Source organism: Meriones unguiculatus, chromosome X, assembly GCF_030254825.1.
Source record: "Meriones unguiculatus strain TT.TT164.6M chromosome X, Bangor_MerUng_6.1, whole genome shotgun sequence".
NCBI lineage: Eukaryota > Metazoa > Chordata > Mammalia > Rodentia > Muridae > Meriones > Meriones unguiculatus.
Genome location: NC_083369.1, coordinates 37529504 through 37555798, shown reverse-complemented (window position 1 = coordinate 37555798; position 26295 = coordinate 37529504). Strand labels below are relative to the sequence as shown.

General features: G+C 40.0%; 1 protein-coding gene across 2 annotated transcripts in view; it reads right to left on the bottom strand.

Annotated features, from left to right (window-relative positions):
- Nucleotides 1–1434: 1434 nt before the first annotated feature.
- The window catches only part of Fam120c (family with sequence similarity 120 member C), a 136555-nt gene continuing 111694 nt past the window's right edge, over nt 1435–26295 (bottom strand). Inside the window, exons 12-16 of one of the 2 annotated variants that reach the window (XM_060374918.1) lie at nt 22788–22997; nt 20087–20288; nt 13651–13789; nt 13234–13291; nt 1435–6088 (exon numbers count right to left, since the gene is read on the bottom strand). In XM_060374918.1, coding sequence (XP_060230901.1) covers nt 5837–6088; nt 13234–13291; nt 13651–13789; nt 20087–20288; nt 22788–22997 — 861 coding nt within the window. In that variant the 3' untranslated portion in view covers nt 1435–5836. The remainder of the gene's footprint in view (nt 6089–13233; nt 13292–13650; nt 13790–20086; nt 20289–22787; nt 22998–26295) is intronic. The other variant, XM_060374919.1, reaches the window with a different exon arrangement.

Here is a 26295-nt window from a genome sequence, read left to right as displayed (position 1 = left end):
ATGCCCCTCCCCCAGTTCACTGATAGGGGAGATCTTCCTCCCTTTCCATCTGACCCTAGTCTATCAGGTCTCATCAGGACTGGCTACATTGTCTTCCTCTGTGGCATGGTAAGGCTGATCCCCCATCAGGGGGAGGTGATCAAAGAGTCAGCCCCTAAGTTCATGTCAGAGGGAGTTCCTGTTCCCGTTACTAGGGAACCCTCTTGGACACTGAGCTGCCATGGGCTACATCTTGTGCAGGGGTTCTAGGTTATCTCTGTGAATGGTCCTTGGCTGGAGTATCAGTCTCAGAAAAGACCCTTTTGTCCAGATATTTTGGTTCTGTTGCTCTCCTTGTGGAGCTCCTGTCCCCTCCAGATCTTCTTTCATAAGATTCCATGCACTCTGCCCAAAGTTTGGCTATGAGTCTCAGTATCTGCTTTGATACCCTGCTGGGAAGTCTTTCAGAGGCCCTCTGTGGTAGGCTCCTGTCCTGTTCCCTGTTTTCTCCCTCTTCTGATTGCTCAATCTTCATTCAGAAAGGCAAATGGGAATGAACTTTATTCTCACCAGAGTGGAAAAGGAAAGGAGGGAAAGGAGGCTAGAAAAGTAGTCAAGGGTCATTCAGATAACGAAGGAGCCATGAAAGTTTTTGTGCAGTGTGTTGGATGGATTTAATTTTTTATTTTTTAGATTTATTCATTTTATTGTGTGTTTTGCCTGCATGTATGTCTGTGAACTACATGCATGCTTGGTGGTGCCTTTGGAGGTCAGAAGGACTCAGATCTCCTGGTACTGGAGTTACAGATAGTTGTGAACGGCCATGTGAGTACTAGGAACTTAATACAGGTCCTCTGCAAGAGCAACAAGTGCTCTTAACCACTGACACACCTCTCCAGCCCCAGAATATATTATTCTGGAAGCTCATTAGCATGTCAGATTAAAGCAATGGTCTTTAACTTTCTACTGCCATAGAACCCTTTAAAAACTTAAAAACTGTATAGGCCCTTTAAAGGTTAGGAGGAAGAATGAGGAGCAACTGCAACATTCCAGGTGAGATATGATGAAGGTTGGACTAAGTCACAGGACCAAGGACAGGAATGATGAGTTATACAGCTGTGTGTTACCAACAGATTTTGTCACAAATTGAAATTGAGAAATAAGGGAAAGTCATGCGTCTAGGTTAACCTCCCACAGTCTAGTTTGGAGAGAAACAGACTTCAGAAGGAAGGATGCGTTCAGTTTGGAAAATATTGAGTCAAAGGTACTTTGGGAACATCAAAATAAGTAAGTTAGCTAGGAAGCGAAACATGCTCTCCATTTTGATGGTTCACACACGGGGTTTCTTGCCCTGGTACTCTGCAGAACACTTCTGAACTGAGAAAATGATGTTCTCCATTTGCAGAAAGGAAGCAGAGATGGGAGAAGAAATCAAAGGTCACATACTCAAGATCATTTTACATTTTTTAAACTAAAAGAATAGACTTTTATTAAGCGCTGTAAGTTTCTTTCCATCAGCATTAACAGAACAACAGATCAAATTCCATCACAGAACTCCTGAGACATTCTCATTCCTTTCTGAGACATTTCCATTAAGTCCTGCAGTTTCCCCCAAAGAAGCATCCACTCAAACTTACATTAAGAAACTATGGAGCTTTTGTAGTGAGGTGGGCCAAAATGCAGGGAACTTGGAATCTGGGCGTGGCAAAGAGAAATACGTATTATCCATCCACTAAACACACTGTCAAGAGCACAGGAAAAAAACAACAACAAAAAAATTTCTTACTTTTGTCAATAACATCATTTATCAGGGAGCACTAAAAAATCACTGACTCTTTGAAGTTATTTTTTTTTGTTTTTTTTTTTTTTTGTTTTGTTTTGTTTTTTGATCTAGTACGTTAGTCTAAAAATAGAAGAAAATGAAAGGTAGGAGGAAAGTTCTTTTGGGGAAGTAATTAAAATGAATTCATCAGATCTGGCAGGGTTATGAGATTAATAAAATCTGAAATATTTAACTTGCTTCATTTACATGAAAATTCACTAGCCATTATTTACTACCAACACAGACAAAAAAGTCATCTATAAAAGTACAGGGACAATGTTAAAAGCTGAAATGGGCACCCCAGCATAGTGTTTAACTTTGCTTTTAACTTAGAAAAGATGATTTTTGTAAAAAGTGACATTTTATTAGAACATCAAAATATCCTCAGACGATATTGAAGATAATCAGCAATAAAAGGGGACTAGGTGCACTGAGCTATCTGTACCAGCAGACTACATCGATAAGAAAAGAGAACATTAAAAAAGAAGCTGAAGTGATGGGAAGGAGAACAATGAGGAGGACACACAACAGAATAGCGAAAACTTACCCTCCCCCGATGCCCCAAGAATATTTAGGAAGTATGCCTCTGAAAGTGAAGAAGTATAATAATCAAACCTTTAGTAGAATTAGACTAACTACTTTAAACTGTGGTCTACTTGTACTGTCATTTGAAAGGGTGGGGGTGGTTAGAGGCTGAAAGGGTGTCACTGTATACCCACAGGGGCCTTCTAAGGTTTCAAAGGGCTACTCTTATTCTTTCTATCCTACATAAGCACTTTTGCATCCCCTCCCCCAATACCTTGTCTGTCTGTTTGTTTGTTTGTTTTTTCTCAGTGATGAAAATATTAGGGTAACTTGGCCAACAATGTCAGAAAATCATGATGGAGAAAAAAAAATCAAATGTCCCTAGCCAAAGAAAGTGCCATTTCTTGGGCTTCAGTTTGCTTGAAGTCCTACCTATGTACAGGGAAAATGATGAAAACGAACAGAAGTCTGTCAGGGCTGGTCACTTAAAAAAGGTAGGAGTTACAGTTTGACCAAAAGACACACAGGCAGAAAGGCTGCAAGACCTTGGCAGTCAGTGGCTGTACACAACCAGGTTTGGAGTTCTGTTTTTTGTTTTTGCTCTTTCCCTACAATGTAAAGCAGTCATTTCTTGGGATTCCAAGATGACTTTGTCCAAGAGCAGCCAGTGAGAATCAGAAGTGGAACCTCAAGTAGGTACAGCAAATATCCCCAATTTGTCTTCCAATTAGAAAAAGTTCATTTCTCAGTAATGAACCTTTGTTTTTCTGGCTTTTAAATTGTGTTTTTGGGGAGGTACACTGAAATCTAAGAACATAATCCTTTATAGTTACTTCTTGTAACTTCCCAAACCCCAAAAGCTTAATCAAAACAAAATTCAAAGTTAGAAGCAAGCTACTTGTTTCATCTTGGGCCAGGCTAAAGAGAAGCAGAGGTTTGTGAAAGGGAGAAAAGCAAATCTTTTGGCAAACTGGAATTCCTTCTGTCAAAGCAGCAATTTTACCTCTCACAGTGAATGGCTACAAAATAAATCTTCATGTTGTGAGAAGGATGTAAGAGTTAACAATACTGTCACCTAACTGTGTCAGATAGACTCACAATGCACAAAAACAGCAACTGAAGATACTCTAACATTTAACTCCAAGTACTTCTTATTCAGTATTTGTCCATATATCTAACCATTCACTCGTTCAGTGATTCTGGTTATTCTTAGAGCTCCAAAGAATTCATCCTTCTGTGGCTCAGCAGGTGATTCTAAGCCATCTACATTTTCTGTAAAGTCCTTCCCTTGCTGGATATAAAAGTCCTAACCTTCAAGGTATTGTGAAAGGATGAGCAGGTCCAAGATCAGAAAGGGGACCAAATCTGGGGAGCTCATTTCAAAAAGGAAGTGGTGTATATTCTTTCTTCTTCTTAGATATGGCATAGTATATACTCCTGCAACCTTTATTAGGTTTGTTTAAGAAATGTCTGGGCAAGGGGCAAGGCATATGAAGGCTCCTGTCCCCTGAAAATTGTGAGTTCTCTTAAACTGGGCTAGACCTGGGTTGAATAGCCCAGGACATTTTAGATTCTTGAGACGAATGGGCAGATAGCAAAAGTAGCCTTCTGGTTGTCTGGAAAAAAATCACCAAGGATCTGTTGTAAATTAAGATGCATGGTTGTCTTTTTTTCCAAATATAGAGAACCCTGCTAGGAGTCTAGTCAGTTATATTCTTGTAGAAATGGTATTTCTTCGGCAAGAATATCAAAGTTCAAAAGAGATGTGTGTGGCTCAAAGCCTCAATTCCTGAATGAAGATAACACTACTAGTTTCTTACAAGTCTTGTTTCCATCCCTTGTATTTTGGTTGCCCAAAATGAGGAAAGGTGGAAATCAAGGTTTTCTTAAGATTATCTCCAGCAAGTAGGAAGAGCTTTTTTATACTGGGCAGATCTTGGCCCCCCAGGGACTGAGAATCTTTTGTAGAATACCCCTCAAATCCCAGGCCAAGTTCTCTGACATCTTCCTTGCAAAGCAAATGAAAAGATCCTGTAGTCAAAATGTCAATGAATAAACGAAACAATTTAAGCATGTAAAATCAAATTATTAAATTTCCTCACATCTCCCCACCCCATCATTCCAATATTAGTTGTCCCTCCTTGGAGTCATATCAATCGGTTCTTGCCTGAAACCAGTTTGATCCTGGAGTTCCAAACCAAATTGGCTGAAAGCCCTTTCAAACGGAAATTACCTCTTATCCCATTTCTGTCTCCAAACCTTCTTAAGAAATGTGCAACTCTTCCCAATCCCATTTCAACCTCCTGTTTTCACCATATGGGATGTGAGGGCTCTGTTCAAAGTGAAGTATTTGTTGTTCTGAACAGGCAATCTCTGGAAAGGACTTTGTGTCTGATTTAGAGTAGCCCATCTTCTCATAACTGTGATAGGCTTTGACTTAGTAAGGATTTCAGATTTAAAGCGTGGTCTTTTGAAACCCACCATTCCATAGCAGTGGAAGCATTTCTGGGAAATTCAGTAAATCTTCTGGAACTTTATCATGTATGTATGTGTATATATATATCTGTATACACACATTTATATATATAAAATATGTATAGATAAATAGATCTGTCTCTTATATAAAGGGTATGTGTATGCATATAGATACACATGTTCATATATACACCCACACACACACCAATACACATGTACACACACATAGAGTCTTTTGAGTCCCTTTTGTACTCAGTCTCATAACATTGATTCTCACCCTTTTAGAGTGTGGGCAGCAGAGAGCAGGTGAACTGCACCATAGCTTCTAGTTTATAAACAATGCACTGGATGGGAGGCAGGAAAAATCTGCCCAGTACTTTTCTGACTCACTTGAATCTCCCAGTACAAAGGCCATTGTAGTTTTTTTTTCTAATTGTATAAAATAAAAAATAAAATAACCCAAACCAACACTGTCTACTACCCTAAAAAACATCTACTTATCTGATTGTCAGGCCAGAGCTAGAGGTGGTATACAAAATCGTGGTATAGGTTAGTTAGAAGAAAGAATAAGGAGAGTACTGATTAGGTACCTAGGTTCCATTACCTTAAAGACAAAACTATCAGGAAGCCACAGGCAGCTTTACCTCTCAACCCCACAGTTACCATATAAGTTTATAAAGGAGTTATCACATTAAGTACTCAGAAAACAAAAGCCAGAGCCTTTCCACAGGACTTACGTGATAACATCTGCTTTCTGACAGTTACTGTCTCACTAGACTTCCAGGAGATACAACAAAAATATTGGTGCTATATATTTGACAATCTGGGTTTAGTCATCTTTAACCAGATATATCCCAGGTTCTAAGTCTGGAGCCAGAAAAGATAGGGAAGAGAAGGTGGATACAATAGATATGTATCCCCTTAAAATCCTGGGTAAATCTAGGGTAAACATTTATATCCTCCTCTAACTTGGGCCTCAAATCAGAAAAGTATCGTTTTCTCCTCTCCATGGCAAGTGAAGCCATCTTCAGTTTGTCATTCCTCTTTCTGTTGGGCTACAGTTTCTAGCTCTAGCTCTTGCACGTGGTTCTTCTCTCCATTCTTCACAGGGAGGGAGTGGTCATCATCATTACACACATCACTGTCTCTGGATAAGGCACACTGTGATGGAGCCGGAAGATGATCACTCTTTTCTTCCAGAATCAATGTGCCGTTGTTTCCATTCACCTGTGAGCGGGCTCGAACTTGGTGAAGCTCCGTGGATTTAGAAATTCCATCTGAAGGGCCCTGTCGAAAACAAGAGGTACTTGGTGGAAGTGTAATCCCAAACTAGCTGGGCTTCCCCAAGCATATTTATAAGGTAGAAATTCTTCAGAAATAGCAGGTCATGCCTTCTGATACTGTCCTCAGAACTGCAATCCAACAGCAATGATGGCACAACCGCTACTCGCGGAGCTTTAAAACATACTTGTTTTTTGATCTGAGACAGTTTCTCTGTCTAGCCCTTACTGTACTGGAACTCACTCTGTAGACCAGGGTAGCCAGGGCTCTGCAATGATTTTTGACAAAGAAGTCAACACAATACAATGGAAAAAAGAGCATCTTCAACAAATGGTGCTGGTCTAACAGGTTGTCTGTATGTACAAAAATGCAAATAAATTCATATTTATCATACTGCACAAAACTAAAGTCTAAGTGAATCAAAAATCTCAACATAAAACTAGACATACTAAACCTGTTAGAAGAATAAGTGGCGAAGAGCCTTGAACTCACTGGCACAGGAGACAACTTCCTGAACAGAACACCAACAGCACAGGCTCTAAGATCAACAATCAATAAATGGGACCTCATGAAACTGAGAAGCTTCTGTAAAGCAACGGACACTGTCATCAGAACAAAACGACAACTTACATATTGGGAAAGGATCTTCACCAACCTTATATCTGAGAGAGGCTAATATCCAGAATATATAAAGAACTAAAGAAGTTAAACACCAACAAACCAAGCAATCCAATTTAAAAAATGGGGTACAAAGCTAAACAGAGAATTTTCAATAGAGGAATATCAAATAGCAGAGAAACACTTAAAGAAATGTTCAATGTCCTTACTCATCAGTGAGATGCAAATCAAAACAACCCATCAGAATTACTAAGATAAAAAACTCAAGTGGAGAAAGGGGAACCCTCCTCCAGTGCTGGTGGGAATGTAAACTTGTACAACCACTTTGGAAATCAATCTGGCTCTTTCTCAGACAATTAGGAATAGTGCTACCTCAAGATCCAGCTATAACACTCCTAGGCATATATCCAAAATACGCTCAACTATACAAGGACATTTGCTCAACCATGTTCGTAGCAGCTTTATTCGTAATAGCCAGAATCTGGAAACAACCCAGATGTCCCTCAACAGAGGAATAGATACAGAAATTGTGTTACATTTACACAATGGAATACTACTCAGCAATCAAAAACAAGGAAATCATGAAATTTGCAGGCAAATGGTGGGAACTAGAAAAGATCAACCTGAGTGAGGTATCCCAGAAGCAGAAAGACACAGACGGTATGTGCTCACTCATAAGTGGTTATTAGCCATATAATATAGGATAAACATACTAAAATCTATACTCCTAAAGATGTTCAGTCTTCATTCAGAAGGACAAATGAAATAGAAATCAGAAGCAGGAGAGACAGGGAACAGGACAGGAGCCTACCACAGACAGCCTCTGAAAGACTCTACTGATTGGGGCATCTAAGCAGAGGCTAAGACTCTTAGCCAAACTTTGTGCAGAGTGTAGGGAATCTTATGAAAGAAGGGGGAGATAGAAAGACCTGGAGAGACCAGGAGCTCCAAAAGGAGACCAACAGAGCCATAAAAACTGAGCCCTGGGGGCCTGAAGAGAATGATACCCCAATCAAGGACAATGCATGGATAGGACCTAAAACCCCGGCTCAGATGTAGTCCATAGACTCAGTCTCCAAGTGGGGTCACTAGTTAGGAGAGCAGGGACTTTTTCTGGCATGAACTTAGTTGCAGGATCTCTGATCACCTCCCCCTTCTCCAAGGAGGGAGCAGCCTTGCCATGCCACAGAGGAAGACAATGTAACCAATCCTGATGAGACCTGATAGGCTAGGGTCAAATAGAAGGGGAGGAAGACCTCCTCTGTCAATGGACTAGGGGAGGGGCATAGAGGGAGAAGAGGAATGGAGGGTGGGATTGGGAGGAGATGAGGGAGGGTGGCACAGCCAAGATACAAATTAAATAAATTGTAATAAATGATATGTTAAAAAAAATCAGGGATCTGCCTCTGCCTCCCAAGTGCTGAGATTAAAGGAATGCACCATTACTTACTGACAAAAATGTACTTTTCTAATACTTATAGCGACTGAAATAGTATATATTATCATACTCCATTTACTGATGAGAAAGCTGAGGCACAGGAATGCTAAAATAATTTGCTCATGGCAGAGAGTAGTGCAGCCAGAAATCTATTTTAGGTGGGTCAGCTACATGCTCAGCTGCCATATAACACTGAATATGTGCTGATAATCGGAAGAGCAAGCTATCAGGAAAGGGGAAAAGCCCAATGGGAAAAATGTCAGATCTATTTCAATATCTCACAGACAATTATACAACTAAAACCATAGAGCTGTTACTCCTTTTATCCTGGAAATGTGACTGCTGACAGGAACTGCATGTGTCAGTAGTATAGTGCTGACTTTCCATGACTATTACTAGAAAGAGTGACAGCTTCTTTCTATGTGGTTAGGTATCACATATATCCTGGTGTTTATTGTATGCGTAAGACAGAGGCTCAAAAAAAGCAAAATGATATACGCAAGTTTCCTTGCACGCCTAGACCATTTTACTTCAATGGCCTTACTATTTACAATGAGATATAATAAACACTCATAACTGTTGAATTTTGATCAATTATAAATATCAACTAATTTTTCCTGAGTACTTCCCATATTCCAGGGCTTATGCTATTTTTTCACTATATCATCTCATTTAATCTTCATAATCTTGTAATTTTTTCACTTTACAAATCAGGAAAATATAGAACAATTCGCCTGAAGTTACAAGATTGGAACGGCAGAACTAAATTACTTGGCTTCAAAGTGTGTACAACATGGTGTGTGATCACAGACCCTATAGGTGCTTCTTTCTCACCCAGAAATCAGGCCACAAATCCCTGCAGCTCTCCTTTAGAATATAGTTGAGAAAGCATGATGCACTGTGGCCTTGGAGCTCTTCTCCTGCAACCTGGAATGTAAATTTATGGTTCTATTGTCTGCTGTATAGGCCAGGCCAGGTTAGGTCACTTGGTAAGCATAAAGCTTGCTTACACTTCTGAAAACACTCTAAGAATCAGAAACCCCTTCTGTTCTTCAGATTTGGAAGGACCCCCCCCCCCATCTATCTCTTTAGTCTCCCTCTCTTTTATTTATTTGTTTGCTTATTTGTTTTATTTGGATTTTTGAGACAGAGTTTCTCTGTGTAGCCTTGGCTGTCCTAGATTTACTTTGAAGACCAGGCTAGCCTTGAAATCATAGCAATACCCCTGCCTCTCCCTCCTGGAGTGCTGGGATTAAAGTCCTGCGCCACCATGCCTGCCCCCCTCCCCTTTTAAAACGTCCTTACTATGCATGCCTTTGGCCAGGATGGTATAATAAAAATGATAAATAAAAATGGAAGAAGGGGGGACAGAAAGACCTGGAGGGGACAGGAGACCAACAGAGGCAAAAAAAATCTGGACCTAAGAGGACTGCAGAGACTGATGAATCAATCAAGGACCATGTGTAGAGAGGACCTAGACCCCCTGCTCAGATGTAGCCTGTGGGTAGCTCAGTCTCCAAGTGGGTTTCCTAGTAAGGGGAGCAGGGGCTGTCTCTGTCACAAACTCTGTTGCCTGCTCTTTAATCACCTCCCCCTGACGGGGTGGCCTTACTAGGCCACATAGAAAGTGGATCCAAACAGTCCTGATGAGACATGATAGGCTACAGTCAGATAGTGGGAGAGGAGGACCTGATAGGGGTATCAGTGGCTAGGGGAGGGACAAGGGGGGGGGGAAGGAGAGAGGGTGGGACCAGAAGGAGATGAGGGAGGGGGATACAGCCAGGATATAAAGTAAATAATAATAATAATAATAATAATAATAATAATAATAATAATAATAATAAATAACCCCCCCTCAAATAAAGTTGAAAGTTTCTCTAAAAAAGCCTATAAACATAAAAACATAATAAGGCTCCTCTTTGGATCTTTTGTCATGTTCTCCCTTCCAGGGCTCCCCTTTCAAATACAGCTCCTCTGAGCAGCAGCAGTCTCCTGTCAGCTTCTTTCCATGAGCCTGCAATCTCTTTTTCTCTTTAACTTATAACACACAGGCGCTGCTGGACGTGTTTCCCGAGAACTTGGAAATACTATGGAACTAGTAAATATCCACTGGAAGGGTAGAACTTTCCACCTGATGGATTCAACAAAGAACAAACAAGTAACTTCAGTTTGAAAACATTAATACTCAAGGTCCTAGGAATAAACTTAGGAAGATAAAACTGTAATGTATGTACATCATATGAGCTGGAACACTTAGTTTCTGAAGGAATTGCGAGCAGCACTAAAATGAAAAAGGAAAATCAGCAAGGTAGTCAAGGGAGCCAACAGCAGTTGTGTCCCAAGGTGGTGGCTTAGGTTCTAATAAAGCATTTCTATGACCAGATTGCCTCTAGAGAAGAGGATAGTGGTGGAAGCACCTTGAGCTGAAGATCCCCTAATGCCCCCCCCCCTTTTTTTCTCATTCTCCTCAAGCACTCAATAGAATGGCATGTCCTTCATATGCTCCACAATGATTTAATGAACGACTCTACATAAAGCACTTAAAGAGTGTGTGCCTGGTGTGCTCTAGAAACTCAATAAATGGGCTACATGGAAAGAGCCCATTTCAGACCTTCAGCTTCTTACCCCCGAACTAAAAGAAGAGATCAAAAAATAGTAATTAATTTCACTGTTTCTATTTCATGGTCCCAAGAAAATTAGTGATACCCTGACTTGACCTTAGAAAAATCAAGTTCTGCTAATAATGGTTATGAGCAAAACCTAACTTGGTTCTGATTCTGGTTCTAGCAATCAGAGTTGCTGTCGTATTGGAATCCATATAGCACAGGACACTGGAATCAGGTAGCTCAGGCTGGAATGCCAATTCTGAAAACTAACTTGGGGGTTACTTTGAGGTGAGATGATGTCCTCCCTCTAGGCCTCAGTTTCTGCCTAAAATGGGAAGTAGTAAATATCCACTGGTGTTCACATAGTTTCAATGACCTCATATAGTAAATATGAGTGGAAGACAGTGTGCGCTGTGTCATCTTAAATATTCCTTCTCATCACAAATCAGGACTTAGCTCTCAATCACTTGCTGCCCACTCTAGATATATCCACATGACTATTTCTGCGGTCTTGTCTGCATGAATAGATCACAGAGATATTATTCACATACTAAAATAGGTTTTTCACACTGCATGATACTACTCTATTGGCGTCTTCCTGGGTGGCTAGTTTTCTTTCTAAGTTCAGTGCTTTCTAACTTATTGACCACTCTCTGGAGGAACTGGGAAGCTTTAGAAAATTCCCAAAGTTAGTGTTTTGTAGTTTGGAATACATTATAGAATGCTTAGTGTGGGGAAGGGGGTCTTAGTATCACAGTTCAATTTTTGGTTCAAAAATAACACCCTGATTTATTTTTATTTTATTTATTTATTTATTTATTTATTTATTTATTTATTTTTATGTGGCAGTTAGTCTGTGTTGCCCTGGCTTTCCTGGAACTTGCTCTGTAGACCAGACTGACCTTGAAGTCACAGATATCTTCCTGCCTCTGCTTTCCAAGTGTTGGGATCAAAGGCATGCACCACCAACACCAGGCAATTTAATGAAATTTTTATAATACTTAACTAAAAATTAAATTCCTTTCATGAAACAGCAACAGCAAGATAGAAAATGTTGAAATGTCTCTTCTGTTCTTGTTTTTCAGATGACTCTTTGAAGAAAGAACCTGGACCTAAGCAACATGATACAATTACAACAGTAGCTAAGAGCATTCTTTGGAGTTGAAATTCTCTTTTAAACTATAATATCTGTAGTTATTCACTTGTTTAAGTGTAAGCCCTCTGTTCCTGTTAATTTCTAAAGAAATCCAAATGACTGTGTGAGTAGCAGCTATTCCAACATATCAAGCTTTCAGCTCTTTAGTTTATAATAGTGAAAATATCTCTCCACTCTTGTATCAATAAAGATGATTTAAAAAATAACACCAAAACAAACATTAAATAGTTAGATTTATTTATTTATAGGTTTATTTTTGTAACAGGGTCTTACTACATAGCTCTGGCTGTCCTGGACCTCACTATGTAGAACAGGATAGCCCTGAACTCATAGATATCCACCTGCCTCTGCCTCCTGAGTGATGAAATTAAAGGCATGCACCACTATGCCTGGCTAATAAGATTTCTTATTGACAGAGTGAAGTATGGCTATATAGAGAAGAATAGATTTTGGATTGATATCTGATGACAGCTTGGCATGGTAGCACACACCTTTATTTAATACCAGCAGTTAGGAGGCAGAGGCAGGTGGATCTCTGTGAGGGCAGCCTTATCTACACAGTGTTCTAGGCCAACTAGGGCTACATAGTGAGACTGTCTTAAAGAAGAAAGAGAGAGGTGGAGAAGGGAGAGGAAAAGAGAGGGGAGGGAGGGGAGGAGAGGGAAGGACAGGAAGGAGAGGAGAGGAAAGAGAAAAGGTGGAGAGGAGTAAAGGTGGAAAGCAACAAAGATAGATGACTGATGTCTACTTCTGTACTGCACATACATATGTATACATACCTGCACATATGTGCACATACACACCAATATGTAAAAACTGGTGGTGTAGCTCATAGCATCCGCCTATGCAAAGCCCTGCATTTAATCTGTAGGAATGAACACACACACACACACACACACACACACACACACACACACACACACGAGGGGGTAGAGAGAAAGCAATGCTTCCATCTCCTGTAAGGCAAAAGTCAAATTTTCTAAGCATCTCTGCTGGGTCCTCAAAGCTTAGACAGTCTTTAGACAATCTAGCTGTCAGTGTCACTCTGTTCCCTTCTAGCTGCATGTAGCAATACTATACTAGGCACAGGTCTTCAGGACATTGCACCTTCATTCAGAATAAAGAAAGAGCCCCTGTAGCCCTGTGGGAACAATTCATGGTGACAAACACTGACCACACTAGTGAAGTGGGCACTGAAATCAAATGTCTAGAAAAGGCATGAAAACTCCTGCTGGGAAGCTCAACTTTCCATGCTTGACATGATCTGTTTTTATTTAGCCAGAAGGATCAAAAGATGTCAGGCCAACTTGATAATCTCAAGAAAGATACTTACTTGTTTATTTCCTTTTTTGTGACCTTTGGCTCCTCTTCCAGCCTGTTCTTTTCCGTGCCTTGCAAGAGGAAGAAAGGTGACCATGAGAACACATGAAGACTCAATCCCATTTTCATTTGGCTCACTACTCCTCTTATTTTACTAATTCAGATGGCCCTCTTTAGTATTACTACTGCACATCTCTAGTCCTACCATTTCTACGCTATGCTGAATTATTCTGTTTTTCCTTATTGCTCTCCAGTACAAACATTCTTTTTATCAAGCAGGGCATTTGTTGTTACACATTTGATGAGCTAAAGTTAAAGCTTATTTCAAGTATGGAGATTTGATTAATACCTCTTACCTTAATAGAAGGATTCAATAACTGGGCATTTTCCTAAAGGTACACTAGCTATACCAATCCATTCAAGTACATACCCCCTTCCTGGCCCACCGACAGAAACCACTTGCATGCCAAAGGATCCTCGACTTCTAGAAGATCTGCTGCCAGCCCACTGGCCCACCACCATGCCAGCAATCTCCAGTTTTCCTCCTTGGGGTGGAATTGGATGGAGACCTGGTAATTGAAAAACAGCAGTGGTGAATGACAAGTGCAAGATAGGGCAAGAGGTGAAACAAAAGATACTATACGGTCTACCTATTCTTTTCATCCCTATTTCCCTCTGATAAGATTATGATAACAACAAAGGAAGTAAATACAGAAAAGGAGATCTCTCTTTGTAGATCCACTTTAATAACTGTACTGGAAATGACTGACTTTTTTCAACTCTGCTACTTAAGAGGAACTTGTTTAGAAAAAAAATAGTCATATATTTTTCTTTTTTTTTAATTAAGAACTTTCATAAATGCATGTGGTTTAGATCACCATGCTAATCCTTTCCACTCTAAATCTTCATTTATCCTTCTCATCACTTTTCTCTCCCAACTTTGCCTTCTTTTAAAAAACAAACAAACAACCCCACCAAACAAAACAAAAACCACCGAATCCACTTAGTCTTGCCAGTATGTGCATGGGTGTGAGGCCATCTGCTAGAGAATAGGCAGCCTCTGGGGAGCCATATCCCTGAAGAAAACTGACTCTTGCTCTTCCAGTGGTCATTGATTGCCAATAGCTCTCAGGTGTGGCTAGACTTCTTTTCCCAATCCATGCTGGAATTTTGCCTGGCATGATCCTGTGATGGTCTTGTGCAACCAATAACAGCCATTGTGAGTCCATGTCTGCAATGGCTCTGTTGTATCCAGAAAACACTATTTCACAGAACTCACCTACTACCTCTGGCTCTCACAATCTTTCCTCTGCCTCTTCTGTAATGACCCCAAAGACTTGTGGGGAGAGAGCATAATATAAATATTTCATGTAGGGCTGAGAACTGGGCAGTGTCTTATTCTTTTACATTGACCAGTTGTGGGTCTCTGTGTTAATTTCTATCTACTGCAGATAGAAGCTTCTCTGATAAGGGTTGACAGATGAATAGTTTCCTACATGTGTATTTGGAAGGATAACAGTAGTCAGTAAATCCAATCAGAAAGTAGTTGGTTACTACCACAGCATTCATTCAACTACGGGACCAGTGGGCACATCTTGCCAAGCCAGTCATTCTTTTGGCTTACATGTTCATAGGTAAGATTACTTTTCTCCCTCCGTAGTATGAATAGCACCTTCCAGCACTATGAGAGCTAGCCAGTAGGGATGAAGCTTTCAAGTTGGCACCAGCTTAATTTCTCCATCTTCTATGACTCATATATGTGGTATGATGAGCAAAAGAGTCTTAACATCAAGTTTTAGAGGGTAAATTAAAACCAATGGAAATACCTTGCATTGTTTTGGGACCCCAGGGGATCTCACTGACCAACAACTTGTAAAAAGGTAATCCATATCTGGCAACACATTTTTTTTGGTGGCCTTTGGTATGTGAGAGAGGCACTATTCCCAAATTATAGGGTAACTCCATTAAAAAAATTAATATATATATATATTATAATTTTTTTAGGAAACTTCTACAGTAGTAGATTTCCATATGGCTTTGTCAAAGGCTTTAGTATTAGTTATCCTTCCTCATACCCTCGCTACTCTTCTGCACTCAAACAGAAAATGAATTCTTAAAATCTAGTTATTAGAAAATTGTAGGTTAAACCTATTTCCACACAAATATGCCTCACAATACAATAGAGGATTAACCAGATGAGCAAAGTAAATGGAAAAATGAAATAAATATATAATTAAAAAACTAAGACTTGATGAGCATCATGGTGCATAACCCTAACTAATCCCAGAATTCAGGAGACAGAGGGAGGAAGACTGTAACAAGTTAATGCTGGTCTGGTTGAAATAGTGTGGCAGTTTGAATATGAAATAGGCCACACAACTTCCTATGTTGCAACAACTGGTCCCCGGCTAGCAGTGATTTTTTTGGAAAGTCATGTGGCCTTTAGGAGGTTTAGCCTAGCTGGGTGATGTGCACTACTGGGGGCCAAGGCTACACAGAAAAACCCTGTCTTGAAAACACAAAACAAACAAACAAACAAACAAACAACAAAAAAACCTTGCACGGTATTGGCATAGAAAAAGACAGGTTGACCAATGGAATAAAAGGCCCAGAAATAAGCCCACTCACCTACAGACATTTGATTTTTGACAAGAAGCCCAAACCATACAATGGGAAAAGAAAAGAATCTTCAACAAATGGTGCTGGTCTAATTGGATGTCTGCATGTACAAAAATGCAAATAGATCCATTTCTATCACCCTGTGCAAAACTAAGATCCAAATGGATCAAAGACCTCAATATAAAATCAGCTAAACTAAATCTATTAGAAGAGAAAGTGGGGAAGAGCCTTGAACTTGTTGGCACAGGAGGCAACTTCCTGAACAGAACACCAACAGCTCAGACTCTAAGATCAACAATCAATAAATGGGATCTTATGAAACTAAAAAGCAAAGGACACTGTCATCAGAACAAAATGACTGCCTACAGATAGGGAAAGGATCTTCACCAACCCTATATCTGACAGAGGGCTAATATCCAGAATATATAAAGAACTCAAGAAGTTAAATAGCAACAAATCAAGTAATCTATTTAAAAAATGGGGTACAGAAAATTCTCAACAGAAAAATCCCTAACGGCTGAGAAGCATTTAAAGAAATGCTCAAAGTCCTTAGTCAACAGGGGAATGCAAATCAAAATGACTCTGAGATTGTATCTTACACCCATCAGAATGGCTAAGATAAAAAATTCAAGTGACAGTATATGCTAACAAGAATGTAGAGAAAGGGGGACGCTGCTCCATTGCTGGTGGGAGTGCAAACCACTATGGAAAACAATTTGTGTTTTCTCAGAAAACTGGGAATAGTTTTACCTCAAAACCCGGCTATATTCCTTCTGGACATATACCCAAAAGATGCTCCACCATACCATAAGGACACTTGTTCACCTATGTTAATAGCAGCGTTATTCATAATAGCCAGAAACTGGAAACAACCTAGATGTCCCTCAAGTGAAGAATGGGTAAAGAAAATGTAGTATATTTACACAATGGAATACTCATCAGCTATTTAAAAAACAAAGACATCATACAGTTTGCAGGCAAATAGATGAAACTATAAAAGATCATCCTGCATGAGGTAACCCAGACAGACGTACTATGTACATACTATATACATATGTATACTGAGTGTATACTATATACTCAGTTATAAGCAGATATTAGCCATATAGTACAGAATAACCATGCTACAATCCATAGGCCCAAAGAAGCTAAGTAACAAGGAAGGCCCAAGGATGAATGCTTGAATCTCACTCAGAAGGGGAAATAGAACAGATAGTAGAAGTGGATGAAGAGAGGAAACTGGGTAGGAGATGGTGAGGGGAAGGAAATGAGGGTAGGAATCAGATGTGGGGAGTATAGGGTCAGGAGGTTAAGAGGGCTGGGAACAAGAAGGGAAACGGAGGGAGGGTATCTCTGAGACAAGCTGGAAACCTCCAACAGGGTACGCTCCTGGGAGAATATGGGAAATGACTATAGCTGAGACTCCTAGCAGCATGGGACATCAAGACTGAAGTCTACTTCTAGCTACTTCTAGTGGAGTGAGGGGACCACCAACCCACCCACAAAACCTTGAATCAAAAATTTACTCTGCCTAAAATATGTGCAGGGATAAAGATGTGCAGAGATTGAGGAAATGTCCAACCAATGACAGGTCCAACCTGAGAACCACCCCATGGGAGAAAGCCAACCTCTGACACTATTAATGATACTCTGCTATGCTTGCAGACAGGATCCTAGCATAACTGTCCTCTGAAAAGCTCCACCCAGTAGGCAGATCAAAACAGATGCTGAGACTCACAGCCAAACATTAGGAGGAGCTCCAGGAGCCTGGTGGAAGAGTAGGAGGAAGGATAGAAGGACTCAAAGGGAACAAGAACTCCACAAGAAGACGAACAGAGTCAACTAACTAGGCCCAGGAGGGTTTACAGAGATTGAAGCACCAACCAAAGAGCATGCATGGTCTGGACCTAGACCCCATACACATATGTAACTGATGGGCAGTTTGGTCTTCATGTGGGTTCCCTAGCAAGTGGAACAGGGGTTGTCTCTAACATGGACTCTGTTGCCTGCTTTTGGATCACTCCCCCCGAGTGGGGTTGCCTTGCCTGGCCTAAGTGGAAGAAGATGCTTAGTCCCGATGCTAAGGTGGGTTGATATTGGGGGGGGGCTTCCCTTTTCTGAGAAGAAGGGAAGGGAGGAAAGGGGGAAGATGGTGGGAGACTGGGACCAGGAGGAGAGCAGGGAGGGAATGTAAAGCAAACAAATAAAAAAAAAAAAAAACAAATAAACAAGAAGAAGAAGAAGGAGGAGGGGGAGAAGAAGGAGGAGGAGTTGTTGTGGTTGTTGTTAAGGGAAACAGAATCAGGAATTCAAGGCATTTAGGCTATATGACACTCTATATCAAAAATAACAATGAATTTTGAGTTCTAGTAGGTCTTTCCACATGTGGGAAGAAACCAAAGGTTAAAAACATGGAATACATTCAGCCCCCTGTTACAGTTTTATTTCTGTTGCTGTGGAAAAGTAACCTAGCAAAAAAAAAAAAAAAAAAAAAAAAAAAAAAAAAAAAAACTGGTGAGAGAAAAGAGTATATTTTATATTTTAGCTTACAGTTCTATCACAGCAGAAAAATTAAAGTAGCACTTAAAGTAGCTAGTCACATTGCATCCAAAGTGAAGGGCAGAGAGAATGCATCCACACGTGCTTAGTATTTGAGGAATTTACTTCTATAGACAGTCCAGGCCCCTAAACCAGGCAATGATGCTGCCCAATTTAAGGGTATTCTCTGGGTATTCTCCATGCCAATTAAGGCAACCAAGACAATTATCCACATAGTGCAACCTGATCTACACAGTTCCAAATTGAGACTCTCTTCACAGGTGATTCTAGATTGTATCAAGATGAAAGTTAAATCTAGCCATTGTAACCTTTGTATGAAAGTTAGATTCTAGGGTTTACTACTACTTTTTCCCTCTAGATATATTTATTAAGTGTACAGTGTTCTGTCTGCATGTACACTTGCTCACCAGAAGAGGACACCAGATCTCACTGTAGATGGTGTGAGCCACCATGTGGTTTCTGGGATTTGAACTCAGGACCGTTGGAAGAGCAGCCAGTGCTCTTAAACTCTGAGCCATCTCTCCAGCCCTGGGTTTACTATTCTTATAAGGTGATTTTATAATGTCCTTTCAGGAGGCAGGAAGCAGGCAGGAAGCTTGTGATCTTTCAGTAGAGCTGAAGCAATGCTGGGAATTTCTCAAGAACTTGGCCTCAATTAAAGCATCTTTTGAGTCTCACACAATACAGTCAACACAGAGAGAGTCAGAGATGTTAAGTCAACTTAAAGGGATGGAATGGTTGGCTCCTTGAGAGCTCTGTACAAGGGGATGACTTTCATACTGCTCATGGAAGCCCACCCATAAACTAACTATAACTCCTGGGTTTGGTGACCCTAAAAGACTAAGTTCAACTTCCAGCTTTATTATTTTTAAATAGAGTAACAGTACACATGTTCAAGAGCAAAGAAACACACACCAGTGTTTCTTGCTATTTCGTGTTAAAATATCCCTATTGTTTATCTTATTTCAGAGCTGGGGATGCATGTCTCTCAGAGGCAGAATGTCTGCCTAGAATGTTGAAAGTCCTGGGGTTGGCACTAACCACCATACACATGTAAAATCCAGAAGCATGTCGTTTAATATATTAAGATTTGAGCTGCCTGAATCATGCTTGTCTATTTCCCATTAAGCAGAGGCTTGGGAGTCACCATATTTATACATATATGCATGCACTTGCTTTCTCTACCAAGATGTAATCCTTTGAGAGGTGTAGATGATCTCATTTCTTTCCATGCTTTTACAGCGAAAGGTAGGTAATGCATCAGCTCTACCCCTAGAGTGAATGTAGTTACATCAGGCTACTGCTATCTTCCAATACTAGCATGTACTTCCAATGCTTTGCCTACAGACACCTTCCTGCAATTGCCTATAAGGAATGAATGAACTAACAGTGACCATGAAGATCCAGTTCATATGAATTATAACTATCAAAATAATGGAGTGACAAGTGATCTTGGTTTTCCATCAGTCCAGGCTATACGAGGTTGGATGATGAGAATCAAATAACCGAGAACCAACCACCTCTACTGAGAACAGTCGTGGGTTTCAATAGACTTTCTTCCCTAGGATATATTTCAAACTAGTATACCACAGCATGATATACATAAGACTGTTGATTCTGTAACTGGCAGTGAACTAGACAGTTCATTATGAAATATATTACATGACACCTCATTCTTAGATACTGACCTGCAAACCCTCTACTCCTTGCTTGAAGGGGAGGTGGAAATGAGCCCATGGCTCTGGAATAGAGAGAAACAGGGTAGAGAGAGGGTACCATGGGCGGCACGAGCGTAGGTGATGGAAGTAGAGCAGAAGGTGGCGAATGATTCATGTTGACGCCTTCAAGGATACTCTGCCTCATTTTTTCCACTTTGCTTGCCAGGTCAGCCTTCAAATGAGGAAAAGAATTAGCATTGGTTTGAACTTTCCCCATGTTTCATGCACAGTATTGAACACTCTAGGCACACTCTTGCAATTCTATTCCCATTGTGGGAATTGAGCCCAGAATGAAATGCGTCTAGACTATAGCCTCAGGAAGCCTGTTTGGCATCAACATTCTTCTCAAGAAACCTACAATGCCCTAAGATTAGTTCTGGTGAGCAGTTTGTAACGAACATTATCTATGATCATGAAAACGAATATACCTGTCTTCTCCAGCTTCCAATGTCTATTCCATTTGCCCTTCTGAATGAGGATTGAGCATCTTCTCTAGGGTGTTCCTTGTTGTTTATCTTCTTTAGGAGTATAGATTTTATTATGTTTATCCTATATTACACATCTAATATCCACTTATAAGTAAGTATACACCATGCGTATCTTTCTGCTTCTGGGATACCTCACTTAGGATGATCTTTTCTAGTTCTCACCATTTGCCTGCAAATTTTCATGATTTCCTTGTTTTTAATTACTGAGTAGTATTCCATTGTGTAAATGTACCACAATTTTTGTATCCATTCCTTAGTTGAGGGACTTCTAGGTTGTTTCCAGATTCTGGATATTACGAATAAAGCTGCTACAAATATAGTTGAGCAAAATGTCCTTGTTGTATAGTTGAGCATCTTTCAGAATACGACTAGGAGTGTTACAGCTGGATCTTGAGGTAGTACTATTCTTAACTTTCTGAGAAAACACCAGATTGATTTCCATAGTGGTTGTACCAGTTTACATTCCCACCAGCACTGGAGGAGGGTTCCCCTTTCTCCACATGCTCTCCAGCACTTGAGTTTTTTATCTTAGCCATGGGTGTAAGGTGAAATCTTAGAGTTGTTTTGATTTGCCTACTACAGAGGGCCTCTGAAAGACTATCCATCAGGGTATACAATCAGATGCTAAGACTCATAGCCAAACTTTGGGCAGAGTGCAGGGAAATTTTGTGGAAGAAGGGGGAGATAGAAAGACCTGGAAAGGATAGGAGCTCCACAAGGAGACCAATAGAACCAAAATATCTGAGCCCATGGGTCCCTGCAGAGACCGATACTCCAACCAAGGACAATGCATGGAGAGGACCTAGACCCCCTGCTCAGATGTAGCCCATATAGGCATTTAAGTTTCCAAGTGCGTTCCCTAGTAAGGGGAGCAGGAGCTGTCTCTGACATTAACTCAGTGGTCAGCTCTTTGATCACTTCTCTCTGGGAGCAGGGGGTTGCAGCCTTGCCAGGCCACATAGGAAGACAATACAGCCAGTCCTGATGAGACCTGATAGGCTAGGGTCAGATAGAAGGAGAGGAGGACCTTCCTTATCAGTGGACTAGGGGATGGACATAGGGGAAGAAGGGAAGGAGAGTGGGACTGGGAGGAGATGAGGGAGGGGGCTACAGACAGGATACAAAGTGAATAAGTTATAATAAATAAATAAAATTTAAAAAGAAAAGATATAACAATAAGGACATCACTAAATGGTTGACTGCGGGTGAACAATAGGCTAGGTCATTCTTTTAAGGAAGAGGCAACAAAACAAAACAAAACAAAAAAACAAACACTTACAGAGCCTTTTAATCTTTCCCATACTCAGGATTGGAGACCCTTAGCTCTGTTGAGGGTGTGTATACATATACCTAGTTCCAGAGGTTGGTAAACTTCTGGAAAAGGTACGGAAGTAAATACTGTAGGCTTTGTGGCCACAACTGTGTCTGCCACAGCTACTCTTCTCTGCCATTCTAGCATGAAAGAAATCACAGATATGTAAATGAATGAATGTTCTAATAAAATGCTATTTATAAAGAACAGGGGCAGGATAGGAATAATTTGCTGATCTCTGCTCTGGTCCATCAGCTCATTCCCCACTAAGTACATAAAATAGTGAATAAAGTTTCTTTTCTCTTTCTTTTTTAACCTTTCCCAAGGTTTATTATAAAGCCTACTTTATCATCTATTTTCTACTCTTTTCCACTTTTTTTTTCCCCCAAGATAGGATTGCTCTGTATTGCCTTGGCTGTCCTAGAACTCACAGAGATCTGCCTGCCTCTGCCTCCCAAGTGCTGGGATTAAAGGTGTGTATCACCACTGGCAGTCTCTTTCTTCTAACTCCCCTTTCAGCAAAAAATTATCACTTAGAAAAGTGACATGCAGTGTGTGTGTAAATAAAGAAAAACGAAATTTCAAGAATTCCTGGAAGGGCATATTGTATAGTATATGTGGGAATTCTATGTAGAAGAAAAAAATCTCAGTAAGGAAAAAGTTATAAAAACTTTAAGTGAGGATAAAACAACTTTCCAATACATGATTTTTGTAATAGACATACACTAAATCATAGTCTTTGGGGACCATGTTGATTAAATTTAGCTTGGGTCAGCTTGTTTCACTTCTGTTCCCTACTGCCCAAACATTTTAGCTCTTTCCCCCCTTCATGACTTCATCCACATAACAGATCAGAGGTGTGGATTGGTACCTGGCCATCACAGAGTTCAACCAGGGACACTCGCTCTCGGCCTGCTTTGATGAGCTTGCTTTGAAACAGCTTTCCGTCAAAGTAAATCCAGGGGCAGCAATGCTCCCAAGGGACTGGCTGGCCACAGGCATCATTAGCAAATAGAGCTGTGTCAACCCCACTCATGAACAGAGCGGCAAGCTGGATCCCTCGAGCATCCAGTTTCTCAATCTGGAACCATCAGAGAGAAAAATATTAAGAAACTACAAGGAAAAAAAGAAAGAAATGAAAACACTTTACATCTAAAACAATCTAAAATCTTATGGCCTCACGTGGTTGGTTGCAGTTAAAATACAGATGCCCTAAAATACTGTATAAAATTATCTTTAGTGTATGTTTATATGCAATATAACTGAATACTATAGTTAGATTTGGTTCCTATCCCAAAATATTTCATTATATATATGCAAATATATAGAATGCATATTAAAAAGTTAATAATATTAAAAAGTCTGAAAAAATCTCAAACCTGAATTATGTCTGGTCTTGTCTATACATTTCAGATAAGAAATATTTAACCCAGATTGTCATTGGTAGCATTGATTATTATTCCTGTCATGTTGACTCTTCCAGTTAAATTATAACATGTTGGGCTGTCAGGATGGTTCAGTGGGTAAAGGCACTTGCTGCCAAGACTGATCGCCTGAATTTGATCTCCAGGACCCACATGGTAGGAGGAGAAAACCAACTTGTTCAAGTTGTTCTCCAATCTCCACATGTACTTCATGGCACACATGTACCCCTCTGCATTGTCCTCCCAAATAAATAAATAAATAATAAAAGTAAAATAGCTTTAAATATTGGTCTTGCTCTATAGCTTGGGCTGGTCTCACAGTGTAATCCTCCTGCCTCAGCTTCCTGAGTAGTAGGGTTAGTTATGAGCTGCCATACATATTGCCTTTCAACAGTCACTTGAGTGAATAAGTAGCTTTTGTGTCCACCTTTCCTTGAGATAATTTAGAGGATACTCATTTTGCCCATCAAATTTGAAATTTTCAAAAAGTAAAAACCAAAAGAATATTCAATACTGATGACAGTGCAATGAAATAAATGGGAAGTCTTAAAAATGCTGAGGAATATACACTGCAACTAAGTAATATAGAGTAAGAACTCTGAAAATGTTCACATCTGTCAACTCAGAACTTTACTTTTAAGAATCAATTCTAGCAAGGTGATGGCATATGGACTCTGGAGGCTGAGGCAGGATGGCTGTTACAAGTTCCAGGCCAGCCTGGACTAAGACAATATATCTTCTCTCAAACTAACCAGCCACCCAGCCAGGCAAGCAAAAAACAACTCTCTCTGCTACACATGCTGGAGTACAGCTATAGTCCCAGCTACTCAGAAGGCTGAGATGATAGGAGCTTCTGAGCCTTGACATTTGAGTTCAGCCTCGGTAATGCAGCAAGTTCTATTTCAGAAACGAAAACGTTCCAAAAATCTGAAGCTTTCTGAGTGCTGACATGATGTCAAAATTGGAAGATTCAATACCCGGTCTCATGTGGTAGGTATATAGTCAAAATACAGATACACTAAAACTGTTGTACAGGATTATAGACTATATTCTAAGAAAGTGCACATGGCAATAAAGCTCTATGCATAAACATGGAATTATCATACACATTATATAATATATCTATTATTAAGGAAATAATTTAAATGGATAATATTATAATGATATTAAATGATATATCTTTATGGCAGAAAAATTACTTACTTTTTAACACATAGGAAACATGCAATATGATAAGTAAAAAGAAAGCACAATACATTTCTCTCTCATCAATCAAAAGTTAAAGTTGATCATAGTGCTTATTTAAGGCTAGTATGTCAGATGGTTCAATAGAAAAGTTGATGCATTTTCAAGTCCCTTTCTGGTTGTGATTTGGCATGAATAATTGGTCTAGGACTCAGAAATATATTTGCTATCAAAAGAACCATCCCACATGTCTTAGGTTGTTGAGTATTTCCTTGGCTGACCTAATTTAAATTATGATGCTGCAAGTCTCTCTCTCTCTCTCTCTCACTCTTTGATGTTTGTGGGTAAACCCAAAGCCTTTTCCATCTTAGCCAGGTATTCTACCACTGAGCTGCAGCCAAACTTCAAGTCTATTTTACTGTTTTGTTTGAAATCGCCACATACTGCAGTATGGTGTCACACTCTTTACCTTCTTGCCTCCGATTTTTAAGCTTGTGCCACCTTGCTTAGCTTGTTCTTTCCCTCCCAGAAGCCATCTCCCTCTAACTAGTCTAATATTAAAGCTATAAACTACCTGTGCTGGTTAGCTTCTTCTGTTTTGTGAACTTGACACATCCTAGAGTTCTATGAGAAGAAAGAACTTCAGTTAAGAAATTACATTCATCACCTTGCTCCTTGTGGGGGAACCTTAGGGAATTTTCTCGATTAATGATTAATGTGTGAGCAAGTCCACGAGGAACAGGTCAGTAAGCAGCACTCCACCATTGCCTCTGCTTCAGTGCCTGCCTCCAGGTCCCTGTCCTGAATTCCTCTTCTGGTTTCCCTCAGTGATGGACTATAAAGTATAAGCTGAAATAAAACTCTTCCTCCCCCAAGCTGGCAATAATCAATGTTTTATCACAACCACACGAACTTTTACAAACTAGTATACTACCCTCCCTATTCAGCTGCAGGTGCATTCTACCATATCTGGTTTGATTTTGTAAGTCTTACTGGATTTGTTCACTTTTTCTCTAGGGCTGGAGTACTGGAGTGATTAAAAAGGAGAAAACAAGTCATCTCTCACTGTGGATGCAATGTGACCAACTCTTTATGCTTCTGCTACCATGACTTGATGAACATGACACCCTTAAACTGAGCTAGAATAAATGAAGGAATGAATGAATGAATGAATGAATAACTATGTTTGTCACAGCAATGAGAAAAGTTACAAATATAGGCCTCAAGGGAGCATAGCTACTAAAACCAGGGAAGGGGTGTTTTGCATTAATAGCTAGTATTTATATACAGTATATTTAAAATATACAAACATATAAGATACTTTTCTATTTACACACATTATTTTACTTATTATCTTTACATTCCCAAGAGTAAAGAAACAGAAGGTAAGAAAGCCGAGTAACCTAGACGGAATTAGGCAGATAGGAGGCAATGATCTAAGATTGAAGCACAGGGCAACCTATCTTTATAGTCCAACTGCTATACGACTATCTTCTACTTCTTGCAGTTCATGGTATATTCATTTTCTTCTTTATGCTTTTCTATATTTCTCCCAGTATTCACTACCCTTTGTTAAGTTTGTGTGTTGGGAGCAGGGGCAAGGATGAGGAGGCTCCACAGGTAGAGGCACTTGGACACAGGACTGATCACTGACATTTAATCACTCTATCTCCCAAGGTGGCAGGAGAGAACTGACTACTGAGTGTTGTCATCTGACTTCCACATGAATACTGTGGTACAACATGCCTACAATCACACACTAAATGAATA